The 17,085-nt window shown below is 38.9% G+C and overlaps 1 protein-coding gene across 3 annotated transcripts in view; it reads left to right on the plus strand.

The window, feature by feature from the left end:
- LOC135162983 (uncharacterized) overlaps nucleotides 1–17,085 on the plus strand; it is a 31,915-nt gene that overhangs the window by 6,780 nt on the left and 8,050 nt on the right. For 2 of the 3 annotated variants that reach the window (XM_064122018.1, XM_064122019.1), the window contains exons 2-4: nucleotides 7,251–7,494; nucleotides 11,983–12,382; nucleotides 13,070–14,317. In XM_064122018.1, the coding sequence (XP_063978088.1) occupies nucleotides 7,369–7,494; nucleotides 11,983–12,382; nucleotides 13,070–14,317 (1,774 nt within the window). In that variant the 5' untranslated portion in view covers nucleotides 7,251–7,368. The remainder of the gene's footprint in view (nucleotides 1–7,250; nucleotides 7,495–11,982; nucleotides 12,383–13,069; nucleotides 14,318–17,085) is intronic. The other variant, XM_064122020.1, reaches the window with a different exon arrangement.

The raw sequence follows: 17,085 nt of genomic DNA on the forward strand, positions 1-17,085 counted from the left end.
GTAGAAAGGAACAATTTAATAGCATCAGATCGGTCATCCAAGCGAAACCCCATTGGGGTTAATACCACACGACCGGTCCTCGTGCAAAAACTCGGTAGAAAAAAAACATATCGCCAACCAGTTCGAATTCTCGTTGAAGTTATCTTATGAAGCCACCGACCTTTAACGCAATCTGTTAAATCGTCTCGACTGTCCTCAGTCGGGTTCATTCCTGATGATCGAGATTGTTATACGGTATCGACTGATGTCCGTTACTTCCAGTGTGACACGTTTTATGCTTTCCAAAAATCCCATAAAACTGATTGTAAGTGAGCGATCATTTCCAATTTATTATTTACCTTCGTGTTACCAAGAAATTCAGTAAGAAATTAATTCACCAAAAATTATATTGTTGTTTTTTTTTTTTTCTAAATAGAGGACAACGATATCATCTAAACGTCGATAATAACTTCACGCGGTGATGATTTTGATGCGTGCAGTGTAAAAAAAAAACATGCAGCAAAGTATTCTCGTCGCTTTCCCATCGGCACGCGGCTGAAACGCACTTAATTGCTCTGGCCAACTTTTCATCGGTATAGTATATCGGTAGAGCGTCAGGCCCGTGTGTTGATCTAAGCGGAACGCATGATAAGAGGGTACGTTGTGAGGTTTGTGAATTGCGATGAAAGCTCGTCGACAAGGGGTGACGATGCAAACGAGCCCGGGTTTTCTCCCTGATGATGCCTTTGACTACTTTGTCAGAGCGGGGAAAAATGATAGTTCCGATAGAATACACTTCTCTGTGAACGTATCCAGGGCCGACCCGCGACAAACGGAGCGTGAAACGGTCCCTGCCTCGACGAGTCCGTTCAAAACTATTACTTTGAGTTGTAGAGGCGACCGGGGGGGAGGGTCGATAAAAAAAAAAGAATAAAGAGGGATAAATTGACTAGTATGTTCACACGCATTCTTTACACAGTACATGTGTCGCGGTCTGACATTATGTCTTTGTAACCACCGTAACATTTATCCGTAATTGTTGACCGTTCCGTAAATGGTGGATTTTATTGATTGCGTAGAGAATTTTTACAGGTCGTTTCTCAATATCGTAATAAACTGAGGAAAGATTGATTGTATTATATTATTTTTTATTTATAAAAAAACATGGTCGCAGGAATGGAGAAAGTGAGGTGAAGTATCAATACTTGGACACATTTTTCAACGTCATTTGTGCAATAGTTTTTGTGAGATTCGAAATCATTAAAATTTTTTATTGATTGTTGTAACATTTGGATTTCAGTTGTGCGTCAATGAAAAAAAAATATTATCAATCTCTTCAGGAATAAAAGAAAAAAACATTTATTCTTTGATTTCTATGTTTTCGTAATAATGCCATGTAATTATAGTTCCTTTTGTCATTAAATTAAATTTTAAGAACTCGACATGCTTTTTGAAATTCGAACGTCAACCACATTGTCTTTGCTGTGTTGGGAATTGATTCTCGGCAATCACCATTTGTGGTTTAGGACTTGCCGTAATCATTTTTTCAATCTTCGCATGAAAAGTTCAGGATTTCAACTCAAAGCTCACCTTCACTCCTCAGTAACTGCACCTGCAATATCCATTCGCAGAGAAACAATGCGATAAGAGCGGAAAACCATGAATTTTTGAATACAATAATTTTATTACAGTTTCTTACATTTTGTTCGCGAATTCATCTGAGAACTTGGAACAATTTCCGTTACGCGAGGTCGAGGTAGAGAGTAAAGAAATTCCATCATGGCATGGGAACCAGTCCGATATCCGTTACCCGGCCGGACGGATGGAGAGAGAGAAAAAAATGCTTTTTATTTGCAAAAGTGTACCAACACTCGCTCGTTGGCTCGAGGTTTGATTGATTTTTCCAAAATTAATTCATCATGGAAATTCACAATGCACACATCCACAACAAAAATCATGGTGAATTCTTTTGCCGCTCTGAAAAAAGAAAAAAAAACCGTTTACAGTTTGGGGTAACATTTTTATCGAAATAATTTATTATTCACAATGATTTCACAAGTAACGTCAGGAAAGAGATTGAGGTTTGCCTGCTTTATATTTTACGCAATTTTAAAAAACACACCGGAGGATCTGCGATTATATGAATATCAAACTTGTCGATCTATTCGCATATAAATTTACGCAATAAATCCGGCGTGTGGGTTACAACGGGAAATGCATATACATTTCTCGATGGCCGGTTCGTCGCGCTACGACGCCTGTGGCTTGTTATGAAATTTTTTTGTCCAAAGAAACTATTTAGATACTGAGTGCGACCAATGCATAAAGTGATCCCCCATAACACATTGAACGTGATCCACTAGTGTCACCTGGATAATACCTCAGCACTTGTGCCCGCACTCTTTTATTTTATTTATCTTTTTTCCTTGTGGACTACAGCTGCAGCGTGAATAGAATCCAAAAGTTTTTTGTTTGATGAAAGTCAATGGAGTGCGTGTTGGTAGTGAACGAAGATGTTTTTCTTTGTATAGAACGTCAAACGAATTCCATTGACCAAGTTTAAGTATATGGAGAAATGCAACGAGAATCGGAGGAATTTTTCAATCTTATGTTTCCAAATGAATAATTTCTTTCATTTTTTCAATATTTGAACCTTTTCGTTTAGTAATATTTAGTGCAATCGTAGTCCACTAAAAATGAGTAAAAACGGACGCTTCTGCGCTCCAAAGTATGCTGCGATCCTGCCACTCGGTCATGACCTACTAGTTCGGATATCAATCAGCTTCATTAATGCAAAATTCGAAAAAAAGGAAGTGATTTATCGAGAGGCTAACTCTGATTAGAAAAATCTATAGAGCAAGAAAAAAAAGTCATCATATTGTAACTTTTATGTAAAAGTTAAGCATCTTCATGATTGCAACATAAACATTCGATTATCTTGTTCAATCAACAAGAGACACATTTAAGCTAAAGGAACAAAAATAAAAATCTGTTTGTTGTAAAAATTGTACCAATCTAGTGTGTTGAGCAGGTACCTATATCTACCTATATCTATCGGAATATAAGTTTAAATCATTTCAAAATTATGCGTGCCTTCTAGAGCAGCAATTTGCATAGAATTTGCATGACATTTGCCCCGCCAGCAGATAGACCCGATCCTTTCAAATTACTCGGTTCAAACTCCATTTTGAGAATTTACAAATAATTAGATTGCTCGATTATCCCCCATTTTCGCCTCACTTATGTTTTCGTCCGCTTTGTGATGTTACCAGATCGATCGCGTGATACGTGTCATCAATTTCACGGCTATTTGTTCATGATGTTGAAGAAATCAAATTGTTTCAATGGAAAGGCACAGAGGCAATAGTCATTCTTGTTACCAGTGAAGATTATATCAATATTACCCCAGGCAGGCAGGTTTTTTCATGTCTATTGAAAATTGTAAAAGGAAAAAAAAATCAAAAAATATACTTGGATATCCTTAATTGAAAAATAAATAGAGGAGACATAATAACGTATGAATACTGGTGAATGCTGGTCCGATGGTTAAGCCGACCCACTTACGGGTTCTATCTGATACCCAATCACTTTCATGCGAGTATTGGGTGTCCAGGCGGCCCACTCGTCTTGGATCCTAGGGCAGTGTGTACATATGCAACAGATATTCTCATCTATCGCAATAACAATCTCCCACAGCTGCAATAATTTTTTTGGCAGCACTCGATAGGCCCCTCTTTTCCCCTGAATTTCCGAAATTACGCAAAATCTGCTGGGTTGAATAACCAGGAACAATCAGATGCCGAAACAATCGGCGAAGATAGCCTCAATTCCCGTAGGAAGCCCTTAGTTTTTCCGAGACATTGGACAGACGAAAGCTAAACGACTCATTATCAAGACATTTTTTTCACTCAAAATGGAGAGTGAGTGGAATATCGTTGGAGGGCAAATTAATTTCACAGTTATTTTTTTTTTCTCTGTTTTGCCGTTGGAGAATGTGAACTGGGTGGAGCTCGAATATCGGGTGCATCCCGCCCACGATCTAGGCAAACGGCTTTCATCGACTCAAGAAAGTGGACTCTCGGTTCAAGAGAGCCTGCGTTTACGCATGTAAATATAGAGTGAATGGATACATTTTATTATATTTACCATTTTTCATGCTCCTAACCGATTCAGTGACATTAATTTTTATCGTATAAATTTTCCACTGTCACTATTATCACGTGCACCAGGAATTCTTAGACATAAACTACCAAGAGATACGTAAAGTTACGAGAAACTTTCCTTTCGGTTGGATAAATTTATTTTCATTAATGCATTTGTATTGTTTCACTTGAGCGTTCTATTTTCTATGGGCATTGTGGATATTCCGCTGGTTTCATTAGTATAATCTTTGGAGTTTCTAATTCTCCTCGTTCAATCAATATTTTACTTCAGTTTATGATTCCGAGAGCGAGTGTAAGGTAAACCCGATAATCCAATAGAATGGATACGCTTGTGCATTTTGCCGGGCGTATGAACAAAATATTGGAGGGGAAAGTTATGGTTCCTTGAGGATGCCTGTGGATTAATATAGGGTATAGAATTGGATCTCGAACATTTCTCCTTTTGTGGAATATTCTATACTTAGAATATTATATTGCGTACAGATGACGAATATTTTCTCATCATGTAATTCTTTAAAGAAAAAGCAAATTTCCAAGGAAACAAACTCTTTTCCTTTTCATCCATTGTACTTCAGGGAGAGAACAATTGATTCGTCTTCTGTCCGCCCACTTTGACTCAACGAAACAAATAAGCGCCAGTCATTTGAGGCAATGGAGTCCATTGGAGTCCATTTCACATTGACTCCCAAATGTTCAAAATTTCATGAAACAAAAATCAATGGAAAAAAAATCATCGTCCTCTTTTGCTCCAGCCGATAACCGTTCACAGGAGAACCGTTATCGCGTCGTCGCGTTCGGCAGTGGCTTCCGCGGGCCTCTTGTCATATTACATTGAGATCGATCGGCGTCTCACCTCGTATCCGTCAATAATATCCAATCTTCACCTCTGCACTAATATAATCTACATGGATGATGAACAGGACTTGAGGAGAGCGTGAGCAATTGTTCATTAACATTTAACATGACCCGATGCCCGAATGTGTGCAACTATCATTGAAATGCAGGCCGAGCTGTCTCGAGAAAGAATACATTGGTGTTTCGCTAGGCATCACAATGTCGTGTAACTGTAATCAGTGTACATAACATTGTATGACCTCCTAATTTCATAAATTACGGATACCAACATTTTTAAAATCTTTGTAGCTTTATACTGACGGGTTTTCAATTCCACACATACTTCCTAGTTCTGGATCTGGAGGAGAAAATTATTCTGCAGTAATTACGTAATTTTTGACATTTGAAATGTAACGTTATTTCAATGAATTTTATTGCTTGAGGAAGTTGAAAATTATGATAATGATCGTTCCAATTGACAAGATAATGTGTTCACAAAATTTACCAACGATAATAATTTAATCATAGAATATTTAAAAAATAAATATGGATTTGAATGAATTGACAACGAACAGGGAAAAGTACATAGAAACAAGTCATCGAATTGTCCTTGCAAAATTAGTCTATGGAAAATGTCAACTTGATTCTAATTTTTATTTCACGACTACAGACTTACCATAAGCCACACACGGCCATCAGCACCGAGAACGGGTTTTACTAGTGGTGTTTCTCGGCAAAAAAAAACCCTAGACTATATAACCTCGGTTACATTCTGCGTGCATCCTTGGTTGCCTCAGAGAAGGTGGATACTGCCTATTTTGAACTAACCCGAGTTTGTACGTCCGTCTTAACCGAAGATTGCTAACCCCATCACAAACGGAAACGAGTTTGCTATGGGTGTATATATGGCGTGTGGGTATGAGCAACAAACAGTACACAGCGTAACGTAAGAACCGATCGTTTGTGTGACTACCACATGGGGTCGATGTCCTATCTCAACGAAATTATTGCGGAATTTATCTTACGGGACGAAAATGTTAATTTATTTTCCGATTTTTCCTTATTTCATTCACGCAATTATTAATTTCCCTGCAATGTCCATTCTAAGTCGTATTAATCGGATGACAATATTTTTATTCCTGTGACATAAAGTGCCATTTCATCTTCAATCAGGAAAAGACTTTTCGAATAAAATTTACTTGCAATTTTTTTAGCTGTACAACATTTCTATTTAATTTTCCCAGCGTCATTGAAAAATATTAAAAATTGTTTGTAATGCTGATCCAAGCGTCTCGTGGAATCTCGCAATGACAAGCGGAATGCAACCTATGATCATAATCAGGCATTGGTCTGTCGTGGAAATTGTTCGACAGCAATAGTCATTCAGTCGTACATTAATAGCAATTCCATATAGGAAGTCGATAAGAATAATCTTGAATTCACGGACCAAGGTTACAGGCATCCTCAGCAATCAATTAGCAGAAATTTGTCATGTTTAGAACGTCAGGTAATTTTTTTTCTCGTTCAATCGTTCATGTTCATCGTGCTGGGGGATGCTGAGGGAGAACGAACTCTGTTGCGATAAACATCCGTTCGGCGTAATTATAATCCAGCGAATTGTACGAGAGAGCAGTCTCATAATCAATGACGTGCACATGAAGGCCTTTGTGATGGTGAGGTGACCATCTGCTAGATTGTTGAACACGCGTGCCTGATGCTTGAAGTTCTCTAACGTATAAAATCTACCGACCAATGGATTATTCCAACCCCATGAATATTAGTACTGTAAATATACTTGGGCAATGAATTTTTTTTTCACCATATTTTCTCAGCAAAATAGCATTTGCTAATCGTAATCAACTGGAGTCAATTGAAATAATTTTTCCGTTTGGAACCCGAGGGCATTTTTGTCCACACAGCCCAGACAGAGAGGTGAAAACTGAAGAATATCCAATCCCCGTAATAAAGGCCATTATGCAATATTTTCGATTGCCCTCCTCTCTCTCCCGCATCGCGCTCGGTTGTTTGCGGGATAAAAAATTGCGTCAGTCAAGGGGGCTATTGTGGATATCTTACGCAATTCGATCGTCTGGGCTTTTACGCAAGCCGATGTCTCTCGACCGCTGCCTCCATTTTCATGTTTGTTCTTTTACCTAAAGAGGAGAGAGACAAATATCAACCTTGTACTTTTTACTTATTCCCACATTTGCATCGACCATTTAATTCTAATTATTCTAATTGTCTTTCGTTTGGTTTTTTTTTCTCTTCCTTTAGAAAGGCAGCGCGAGAATGATCGAGCCGGTCTTACCTTCACACTCGGCAGAGCCAGACAACAGTAAAAAATTAGGTGTTAGCAACGAGTTAGCTATAGATACTGCACTGATAACTGGAAATGACAATGACAAGCGTCGCTGTAGGGCCGGCTAGCCTCGGTGCGCCCCCTACCATGCTTACACCAAAGAGATACCATTATCAGCAGGGTATGACGCCCAACTCAGCCTCACCCACTCCTACAAAGGTAGAAATGTATATGTTTTTATTTGAAAAGTTCAAAGTTAAGTTTCCTCTACTTTTTTTTTATCCTATGTGAAATAATTTCATTTTCATTGAAATCATCGGAGCAAAAAGGGAAAGTATTCTTTTGAAATCCACAAGGCGGCCAAATCCAGTTTTAATAGACATACAGAAGTCGTAATAAACTTTGTCCACCTTTGTCTCATTACCTCAGATCGTATTATCACACGGTAAAAGACACCAAAAACTGGTTCTCATTAGTAGGAAGTGAAAAATCCCCTGTCGTTGAGTCTGAAATTAAAGTATCTCACGAAGGACGTAATATCGTTTTGAGGTGTCTTTCAGTTTGCCGTATATATTTCAATTTTGCGGGATATCTTTCATGATTGCAATACCGCCAGTGATGCGATCATTCCCACTGTCCCAGTGCATGCCACTTTCCGTCGCCCCCAATGAATATCGCTCAATAGAATAAAAACCTTTGCATATGCGATAACTCTAAAAAAAATATCAAAATAAACATGTGAAATTATATTTTTTTGTCAAATCATTTGCTGTCATTGTGAAATGCATAGCGTTTTACCGTATAACATGAGTCGAGATCACGACATTCTCCTCGATCTTAGTAAATTCACGGAAGCTAGATATTTAATTGAATTTAAAAACCGAAAATAAGAGGCCTGCTACGATTTGGTCTGTGGGTATGCGAAGAGGCGAGTTGAGCTATGTCCCTTGGAGCCGGCAACTGAAGCTCGAAGAGAAGGAAGAGGATAAAATAGGAGGTAAAAAAATGATCAAAAAAAGGAGAATAGAATCGGCCGGATACCTTGGTGTATATTGCCCTGTACTTGGGGCTTATACGCAAGTTGTAAGGCGCGTTCTTACCTTGTGTAGTTACGTCGTGCCATGGCTGTGTTGTGCAACGAGCGTACAACACTCTACCACGAGCAGCCACTGTGACCCCTCCTCGGGAGGGATATTTTCAGCACATGCAGGATAATGTGACATTTTGCCGCTCGATGGAGAAAATTCTATTTCCTCCTTTGAGAACTTAATGGGATGGTTTAGTTGAAAGAATCCTCGAATTTTAGCCATTTATTTAGGGCCTGGCATTAAATTGGAAATCAATGAAAACTGTTTTTCATCACACCTGTGTGAAAAATATTTTTTTATCCATAGAATTTCATCATTCACATCAGCTTATTATGATCCAAATTATTTTCTAAAAAGAAAGGCCAGCAAAATAAAAATGTCTATTCGTGCCGTTCACTTTGTCCAGACATTCGATGACTCTTCAGCTATTTTTTTTTTCACTTTTTTTTCTCCTTAAATTAGTGATCAATGTCCTGTCTCAATTACATCTCCAATTTACATTGTCTTGGGAGTTTTATAGTCTCATTAGTACCCAATATTTATCAATATTCATGCACTTCCGTATTCATAATGTTCATTTGTGCCTAACGTCCTGCGTACTGCAGCCTAACCGAGATTCCCAGGGGCCAACGTGCCCATAACGATTCCTCGTTATGTTTTAATGCGTTCCACGTAATCAGTACGCTCACTCTAACAGAAACGAGTGAAAATAGTAGAAATAAAAAGAATGTAACAAAGCTATCTCCTGGGTATTGCTGTTGCTGTGCAGGTGGTGCTGAAGATAATTCGAATAGGAGCATTTTTTGATACCCATTGGCCGTGAAAAACAGAGTCTGAGTTAAGTTGGCTTATTATTTTAAATTAAGTGGAACTCATTGAGAGTATCAATTAGATTAAATGAGAAGGTCATTTTACCCGCCTTCACAGGAGCGCCTCAAACTTGTAGATTAGTTTTTTTTCGACAATATTGGATACGCCATTCAGGTACAAATGAGGCGGACTCATCCCAGTGAAAAAAGACCGCGACAAAACAACTTTATTTTTTTAATTCTCTTCCGCGAGGAATTTAGCTTTCCCCTGAATTTGTTCTTGTTAATAGGAATAATGAATCCTTAAATAGTGTGGGTATAGGTATTATTCTGAAAGGTATGGAGGGGCCTTTGAGTGCCTAAATGACTTTCGCAGAGCCACGAATTAGCTCCGGGTCTCACCTGCTGCAGATTCACGCATTTTATTCATGGAACAATGCACGGGCCTCTTTGCACTTCCGGTTTCTATGTTAACGCGTTGAAATAATATTTTACTTCTTCCTCAATTCTTGATGGAATGGCGTATGAATAGCATTCTTCAAATGGTGCTAGGGGTGGATATATATATATATATTGTATATATATATTTTTTTGTTCCATTATTTTTCACGGTTGTTTGGTGCTTATCTTTTCTTTGTACTTAAACTAAAATGATCGTTGTAGTTGAGGAGGAGTTTCAAGGAGATATGAAGAGTGAAAAAAACAATTTTTCAAATTCTTCGAGCCTGGAGAAGCAATAAAATTCCACATATCACTGAACATTGAATTAATTTTCATACATTTTCTAAAAATCATCTCTTTAATGCCCGAAGAAGTCTTCGGCAGTTTAACTGCGATCTCACCGCAAAAAATAACAAGCAAATTCAGTCTTTCTGTCAAGAAGAAAAAACACTTACTTAACAAAGCTGGATGGAGTGTATTTTTACATTCTCGATCGTCGGTGTGAAAGTGAGCATTGGACGTTGGGTGTACCCGGCAGCATTCACCAGTGTCCCATTTTCCGGTGTGTCTCCGAGATGTTTCTTTCCATGCCATCATCCCATTCACCGTGACGTACGTCCTTTTCTTCCACTTGTTTTTTTTCCACTTCCTTGGTTTTTTTTTAAACTACCGAAATCCAGTGGCTTGGGTAATGCGTCCTCCCGATGCCCTCGGGCATACTTCCGCCAGGAGAACGTGTCACGACCTTCTTCGGAGTGTCGTATGAGCTAGAGCGAAGAATTACATTATCTTTAGCATTTTGTTTGTCTTTCTCGAGCGCCTCACCACCTCTCACTCATTAATGTAACTCGCAAGTCCAAGTTACCCTGCTTTCTTTAATAGACGAAAAATTATCGTTATTGCTTCATTCACCCTAGATCAAGTGATAGAGTATAAAAGACAGAAATTCCTCATCGAGATCTTAAACGACAAATTATTCTTAAATAACCAAGAAACTTAATTAGAAGAATTATTTTCTCCTGCATTTAAAATGAAATAATTCTCATTTCTTGCTCAATATCCGCTATTAGTCATTCGATTTTCACAACAAAGCACACAGGGATCAGCGATTCAATCACGATAAATGCCGGTGCATTAAAAAAATTAATTTCCAAATGAGCAAAATCTTTCCTGCGGAAACGATTTCACTTCGCCCCAGCCTCGAATCAGTTAAACATTGAACTGCTTAAATCCTGCTTCTGGAATTAATAATTGCGATATTCACACGACTTACGAGGACACTAGGTGATCAGTATTCATTGTGATAGCATTGTGCAATGATTATTCTTTCAATCATACAATTTAATCAGCGAGAGTTGCTGGTGAGAACTGGACAATTCATCTTCACAAGGAAAACATTAGGAGGTCGATAATTATAAATCATATTATTCATTATTTGATTGTACGATTTTTTTTCCACTTTCATACAATGTAAAGAAGAATTTCACTGATATTCATTGAGAACTCTCACGAGTTTAAATAGAATATCATCCGTCGCATATCTCTCTGTTCCATCGCGGCCGCAGAAACTCTCTTCTTACACCACTTTTGGGAAAAATAATACGATTTAGAGAGGCTATGAAGCACATGGTTATCATCAACCATGCATCTTCCACTAGTGGCAGGAGTACAACCCGTATAGCCTCGAAACTCATGGAAACATATATTCCAATCCTGAACACGCAGCTGAAGACTCGGTTTTTCCTCATAATGACGGACTCACATGGGACTTGTGAGATCTCTCGGGTCGCATGAAAGTATATACCATGTCCATTCGTGAATATAATCTAATAGGGGCCCTCGTGAATTATCCAACAGTACGTAATGGATCGTTTCGGAATGAGTGCTGGGTTTTCCTGGTAAATGTCTTGTTTATGTGGCTGATCATACTGCTGCCCCGCCATCAAGACTCATTGTATTTTCGTTCTGACATTTAAAATATTTTCAAAAAGGGGGGAAAGTGAGAGTTTAACTGCGGACTTCCTGTGTTTGTAACAGATGGGCTAATTGTTTTCTTTCGGTGCAGGTTTTCAGACTTTTTAGGACAAAAATGTGATGGTCACTTCCATTACTTGATGTTTTGAATGTAGGCCACGGTATTTTTAGGGGGAGACATTGTTTTAGATGTAGGCGGACTCCAATGACATTCTGAGTTGCTCAATTACCCTTGATTTCCAATGTTTTTGAGAATTTATTGACATGGTTTTTCCAATTGCCAATAATATTGAAAATGAATATTATTCAAATTAAAAGTTACATGGTTCATTGCATCGCATTATTCAAAAAATATTATCCACTTCTGTAACCCAAAAATGATTAAAATATTCCAGAATTACGAGACCCTGAGTAAAGGAAAAAAGTCGTGGAGCGTTCGTCTGGGTCTCTCCCGCCAGAACCAAGCGACCGAGGATCTGAATGCCAAGGGCTGGGGTACAATAAGCGGTGGCAGTGCCTTGTCCCGTCAGATGTTGTATGGTGAGCCATGGCTCTATGGCACCGTGCGTGGTGTGCGAGGTGGATTGGACACTCGTGGTTTTCTCACACCTCCACCGCCACCACCACCCGGTGCACCAGTCCTCGTTGTCTGCTCCTGTCCCGAGTTCCTCAGTGGTACAACAAGGAAACTCGGTAATTGCCGAAAATGCGGGGGTCACAGGCTCGCTGGTGTTCCACTGGGTGGTACGTGCCGCATACCCGGCAGTTCAGCCAGGGCCAGACCTAGTCTTGCTGGTAATTCCGTCAAATGATTATATCATTGCTTTAGAAATAACCAAGTAGTTGGACTGATTTTTTGTTCATGGAATAAATTTGGAGTTGATTATTTATAGTTATTTCAATAACAAAAAGCAGGACTGATGAGGATATATTCCGTCATTTCATTTCGTTTTAAATTTTCATATTAAAACGATAAATTATTTTTTTATCCATTTTCGTTAAAGCATTCAACCTATGGCGGCTTATTCTTTTGATATTAGAGATTCAAAGAAATTCATCCATCCAATAATATAGTCAAGAATTTTTGGTGAAATTTAATACTTATTACCAAATTCTCAATTAACTGAGCTGAATGCATGTTCACGATAGCTCGTTGACGTGACAAATTGTCTGAAGAGCCAAAGAAAAAACTCATTGGTTTAACGGAAAAAGGGAAAATAAATTATGAATAATTCATGGGAGGTAATGGAAAGCTGAGGGTGATTTGCGAATTTATTTTATTGAGAGAATAGCTAACTTTCGTTGTATGAGGAGAAATGTAAACAAGTAGTAGATTGAACTGAAAATCTCACTTCCCCAGTTATTTAAAGTAAAATTCTGAATTATTAAGAACAAAATTTGATTTATGAATTATTGTTATTAATCTACAGTAGTTTAATACCACGAAGGTTCAATGAATAAATAAGTAAAACCCCCAATTAGGTGTCCTGAGGCCATCAGCCGATGATCCGTACGACCTGATGCGCCGTAGTCGTCTAGTAGAACCCCGTTCCCGTGCCCGAAGTATATCCCCCCACCGTCAGCCCAATAGCCGTGATAGTCGGAGTCAGAGTGTCATCAGACCAATAAAAGAACGCAAAGTAAGTGGCGATGTCTCCCGTACCGAGTGGTTCGACGCAGAGATCAACTACCCCGAGGACTCAACGCGAGGGGACTGGTTAGAGGAGAACATCAAAGGCCCCAAGAAGACGAGATCCTGGCAGGAGACACCGGGCGTTCCTCACAAGGCTGACGATTGGAAGGATCCAGCGGTATCATCAAATCCGGTAACCGATTCCAGACGGAGCATTCTGGAGTGCAATGTTAACCCCTACCTTCTGGTGAAGAAGCAATCGAGAGACGAAGACGACCTGAGCGATGACTTATCGGACAATGCCTTGGAGTTGGAGGAGAGGCCCTCATCCAGTCTCTTCGACCCATCAAAGGTGAAGTCAATTGAACGAGTGCCAAATAGAGGAGTTGTTGCTGCCATCGGCGGGCAGAGGATCCGGGTCTTCAACGAGCCGAGAGAGATCTCCGACGAGGATGACGTCCCTCTCACGAGAATACCCATACCAAAGGTGTCGCCCAAACGGCCACCGAGGCGACCCAAAGAAACCAAAATCACGGTGAAAAGTATCTTGAAAAGAGGTAGGTCAGATGGAACGCGCAAGAGTGTTCTCTTTAACGTTAATAACGTCATCTTCGCTCCCGAAAAGTCCACCGACATGATGGCGACTATTAGGCGACTCAGCAAGATCAATTCCCCTCCTAAAGAGGAGGAAATCACGATGGAGCAGCCGATAGTGCCCCAGGATATTCTCATGGAGCGCCCGAAATTCATAACAATTCCGAATATAAGAGAGCCAAAACGCCTGGAGAAGCGCACCAGTACAATTCATGAGGCTAGGATTGTTCCTGAGATGAAGAATTATCCCAGCGTTGAGAGGGGATCGCTGAAACGACCGGAAGTGCCGGCGAGGAACAAGCGAATCTGTGAGGCTGAGCGAAAATGTCAAGGGGAGAGTTGTGCAAATGAAGCTGGGGTGAGTGGAGGGAGGAGCGAGGAGATTGAACCCAGGCCGGATAGGCTCGAGGATGATACCGATCTGGAGATTGAGATCGAAGAGCTCAAAGACCGAATGGAGGAGATCCCGAGGGAAGAGAGGGAATTAATTACCAAGGCCAATGGTGAGTAGATTTTGGCTAATGTTTAAAAATTTAATGAATTTTTTTTATTTTTTATAATTTATCTTGAGCCATTTTTCCTATATTGACCGGGAGGTCACTTTGAAAAGTGAAAGGAAATTGATTAATTTATTGCTTATCATCCATCTTCATTATCGATCGAATTTTTTTTTCCATACATCATTCATTTTACACTTTGGAATTAAAAGAGTTATAGAATCCTTGACCTATCAGGAAAAAGATATTCCAATACAAAGACAATACTCATGACAAATATAAGAACTAGATTAAGATATAAAACTTGCTCTGTAATTCTTTCACCAATCAAGAATGACAATGAGTATGTTAAATCACGGCGATAATAATTTTCGGTGATTCATCAATTCGTTTGTACTCGGCATAATGCCCAAGTGTATGTCACGTAGGTAATGGAAGCTTTGATGGGTCATATCGCCTTGAACTCTCGAAAGATAAAAAATAAAAAATTGCAAGGATTGCAATCGAGGACAGCACCTAGATGATTATAACCGTTATTCAGGTTTATAAATATCAAAGCTTGGTAATATTTTATCATAAATACACAGAAATAAAATTCTTTGATAATTCCCATCTTATTTTGAGAATTTTTTTCCCTCTTGTCGATTTGTCAAAATTTGTTCCTACTTTTTACAACTTTAAATTCTGTTCAATCAAATCCAACAATACCAACACAAATGAATAGAACAACAAATTGAAACACGAGAGACGTCATTGAATACGTTTCTTTTTTCAAACGCAAATCACCCCGAATGCCTGTAACGTGTGGAATGGAGACATAGACATATATGTATGGATGTCTGACCATGACCTTATCTCAACCGCTCAAAGCAGGACTCAATCGTTTTCTTTCGCAGATCGTTCAACACATAGTCGCTGCGACGTGTTTCAGGGTCGCCAACATCCAATCCTCCATTTTGCCCCTCTTCTCCGTTTCTTTAACCTTTCTCCAACGCCTACACCCATTTCAAGTCCTGGTTAAATTTTTTTTTTATTACGCTCGTAATCTTTTCTCTGATTCAATTTCTGGAGACCAGGAGAATGCACTAAAGTTGGAGGCATTGCAGATTATTTTCTCGGCGGAAGAGGAGAATTTTTGGGAATTTTCGGAATTGAATAATTGAAGAAAATGAATATTTCAAGTATTTCGTGAATCTCCTTTCACTTATAGACCTTCTCATACCTTTTTAATAATTTCATTCAATTTTAGTTGTTATTTTAAAACATTCTAATTTACACTCATAAAATAACGGCGATATACTAAAATCATACTAAAATATCCGGAGACTGGGCATAAATGACTGCTCTGCTCCACCTGCAGAAGTATAAAAGCATTTTAGGATAGAAAAAAAACTAGTCAAAGTTCTCGGTTCTTCGGAAATGGCTTCGCTACTGGCTTATGCGATCCTTAATTCTATTAGCCAGACTTTCTCACCTGCATATTCTCAATATTTCCATTCCTCCGGTATTACAAACTCTCCAGGCGATTTCATATTCAAATTTCATAATGAGATCCAAATGAAATGGAAAGGGGATGAATATGTAGAGTTGGAAAGTGGTTTAGCTCCGTGGGAAAGGCACGAATCGATTTCAGAACAATGGTATCATTGGATCCCTTATACGGAACTGACTGGTAGTACATTTATCGACACTATACATACATCGTGAATGCCAATCACGATTGAGCCACGACAAGTCAACCGACTCAGGAAGAGGCCAATGATTGCGTACATTTTCCCATCTCTCTTTCTTTCGTTTTACGTCTCCTCTTCTGTCCTGTCACACCATTACTTTTATTTTCTGTTATTTATTCTGGGGATGGACTGTTGCTTCCGTAAGATGGGGGATTCTCCTCGGCGAATATCGATGCAAACATTGTACGGAAAATAGGTGTCTTGAAAAAATTGTCATTTCGCTTCCGGTGGAATCGTGCTTCCTCCTGGCGTGAGGAGATTAGATAAAATTACATGGCATGCGGGTAATTATTTTTCGATATGAGTGGATACTCTGTGATCGTTTTAATTTTAGTGTTATATTTTTTGCTCTGTCACGTCATTGTGATACAAAAATAATTTTTTTATTCCATCATTTTTCCTTGGTTCATAAAAGCAATTTAGCTGAATATAAGATTTTGAATAATTTTTTCATGAATAATCATTAGAATGTGCACTTTCAGAATTTTCTTCTCTATTTTAATGAAGTAGGAAAAAATAGCACTTTTCCTCATGAAGATTACTTCGAATGAACTTGAGTAAAATTCACAAAGACCCATAAAACTCATAAATACAATTCCCACAAATTTTACGAACTGTGAATGCAGTACTCCATAAAACATGAGTTTTTTTATATTTTATCTCTCCGTTTGCCCCAACTCTACGCACAAATTAACGACTCGATGCTGTATTTTCTTTCTCAATTAGAGTTGTAGAAGAGCGCTCGGCTGGCGCCCGCGCTCAGTAGATTCCAAACCCACTGGGCATCCACATAAAACACATACAGTTTGTTCATTTTGTCATTATTGTTAGCCAATAAATTCTCTCAATCAAGCGGATCGTGTCAATTGGTGGATTTTTGTACTCCAGCCGGTAATCAGCACGATAATTAATGGCCCAGCTTAGTGACTATTTATGATTAGAGTAGATGATTAGATTTAAAAACAATGACTCGAGAAAATCTTCTCTGAGCTACTTTGTTTCTTTTTCAGCCTGACCTCTTAGCCACACCTTCAATATTCT

Source organism: Diachasmimorpha longicaudata, chromosome 5 (genome assembly GCF_034640455.1).
Source record: "Diachasmimorpha longicaudata isolate KC_UGA_2023 chromosome 5, iyDiaLong2, whole genome shotgun sequence".
NCBI lineage: Eukaryota > Metazoa > Arthropoda > Insecta > Hymenoptera > Braconidae > Diachasmimorpha > Diachasmimorpha longicaudata.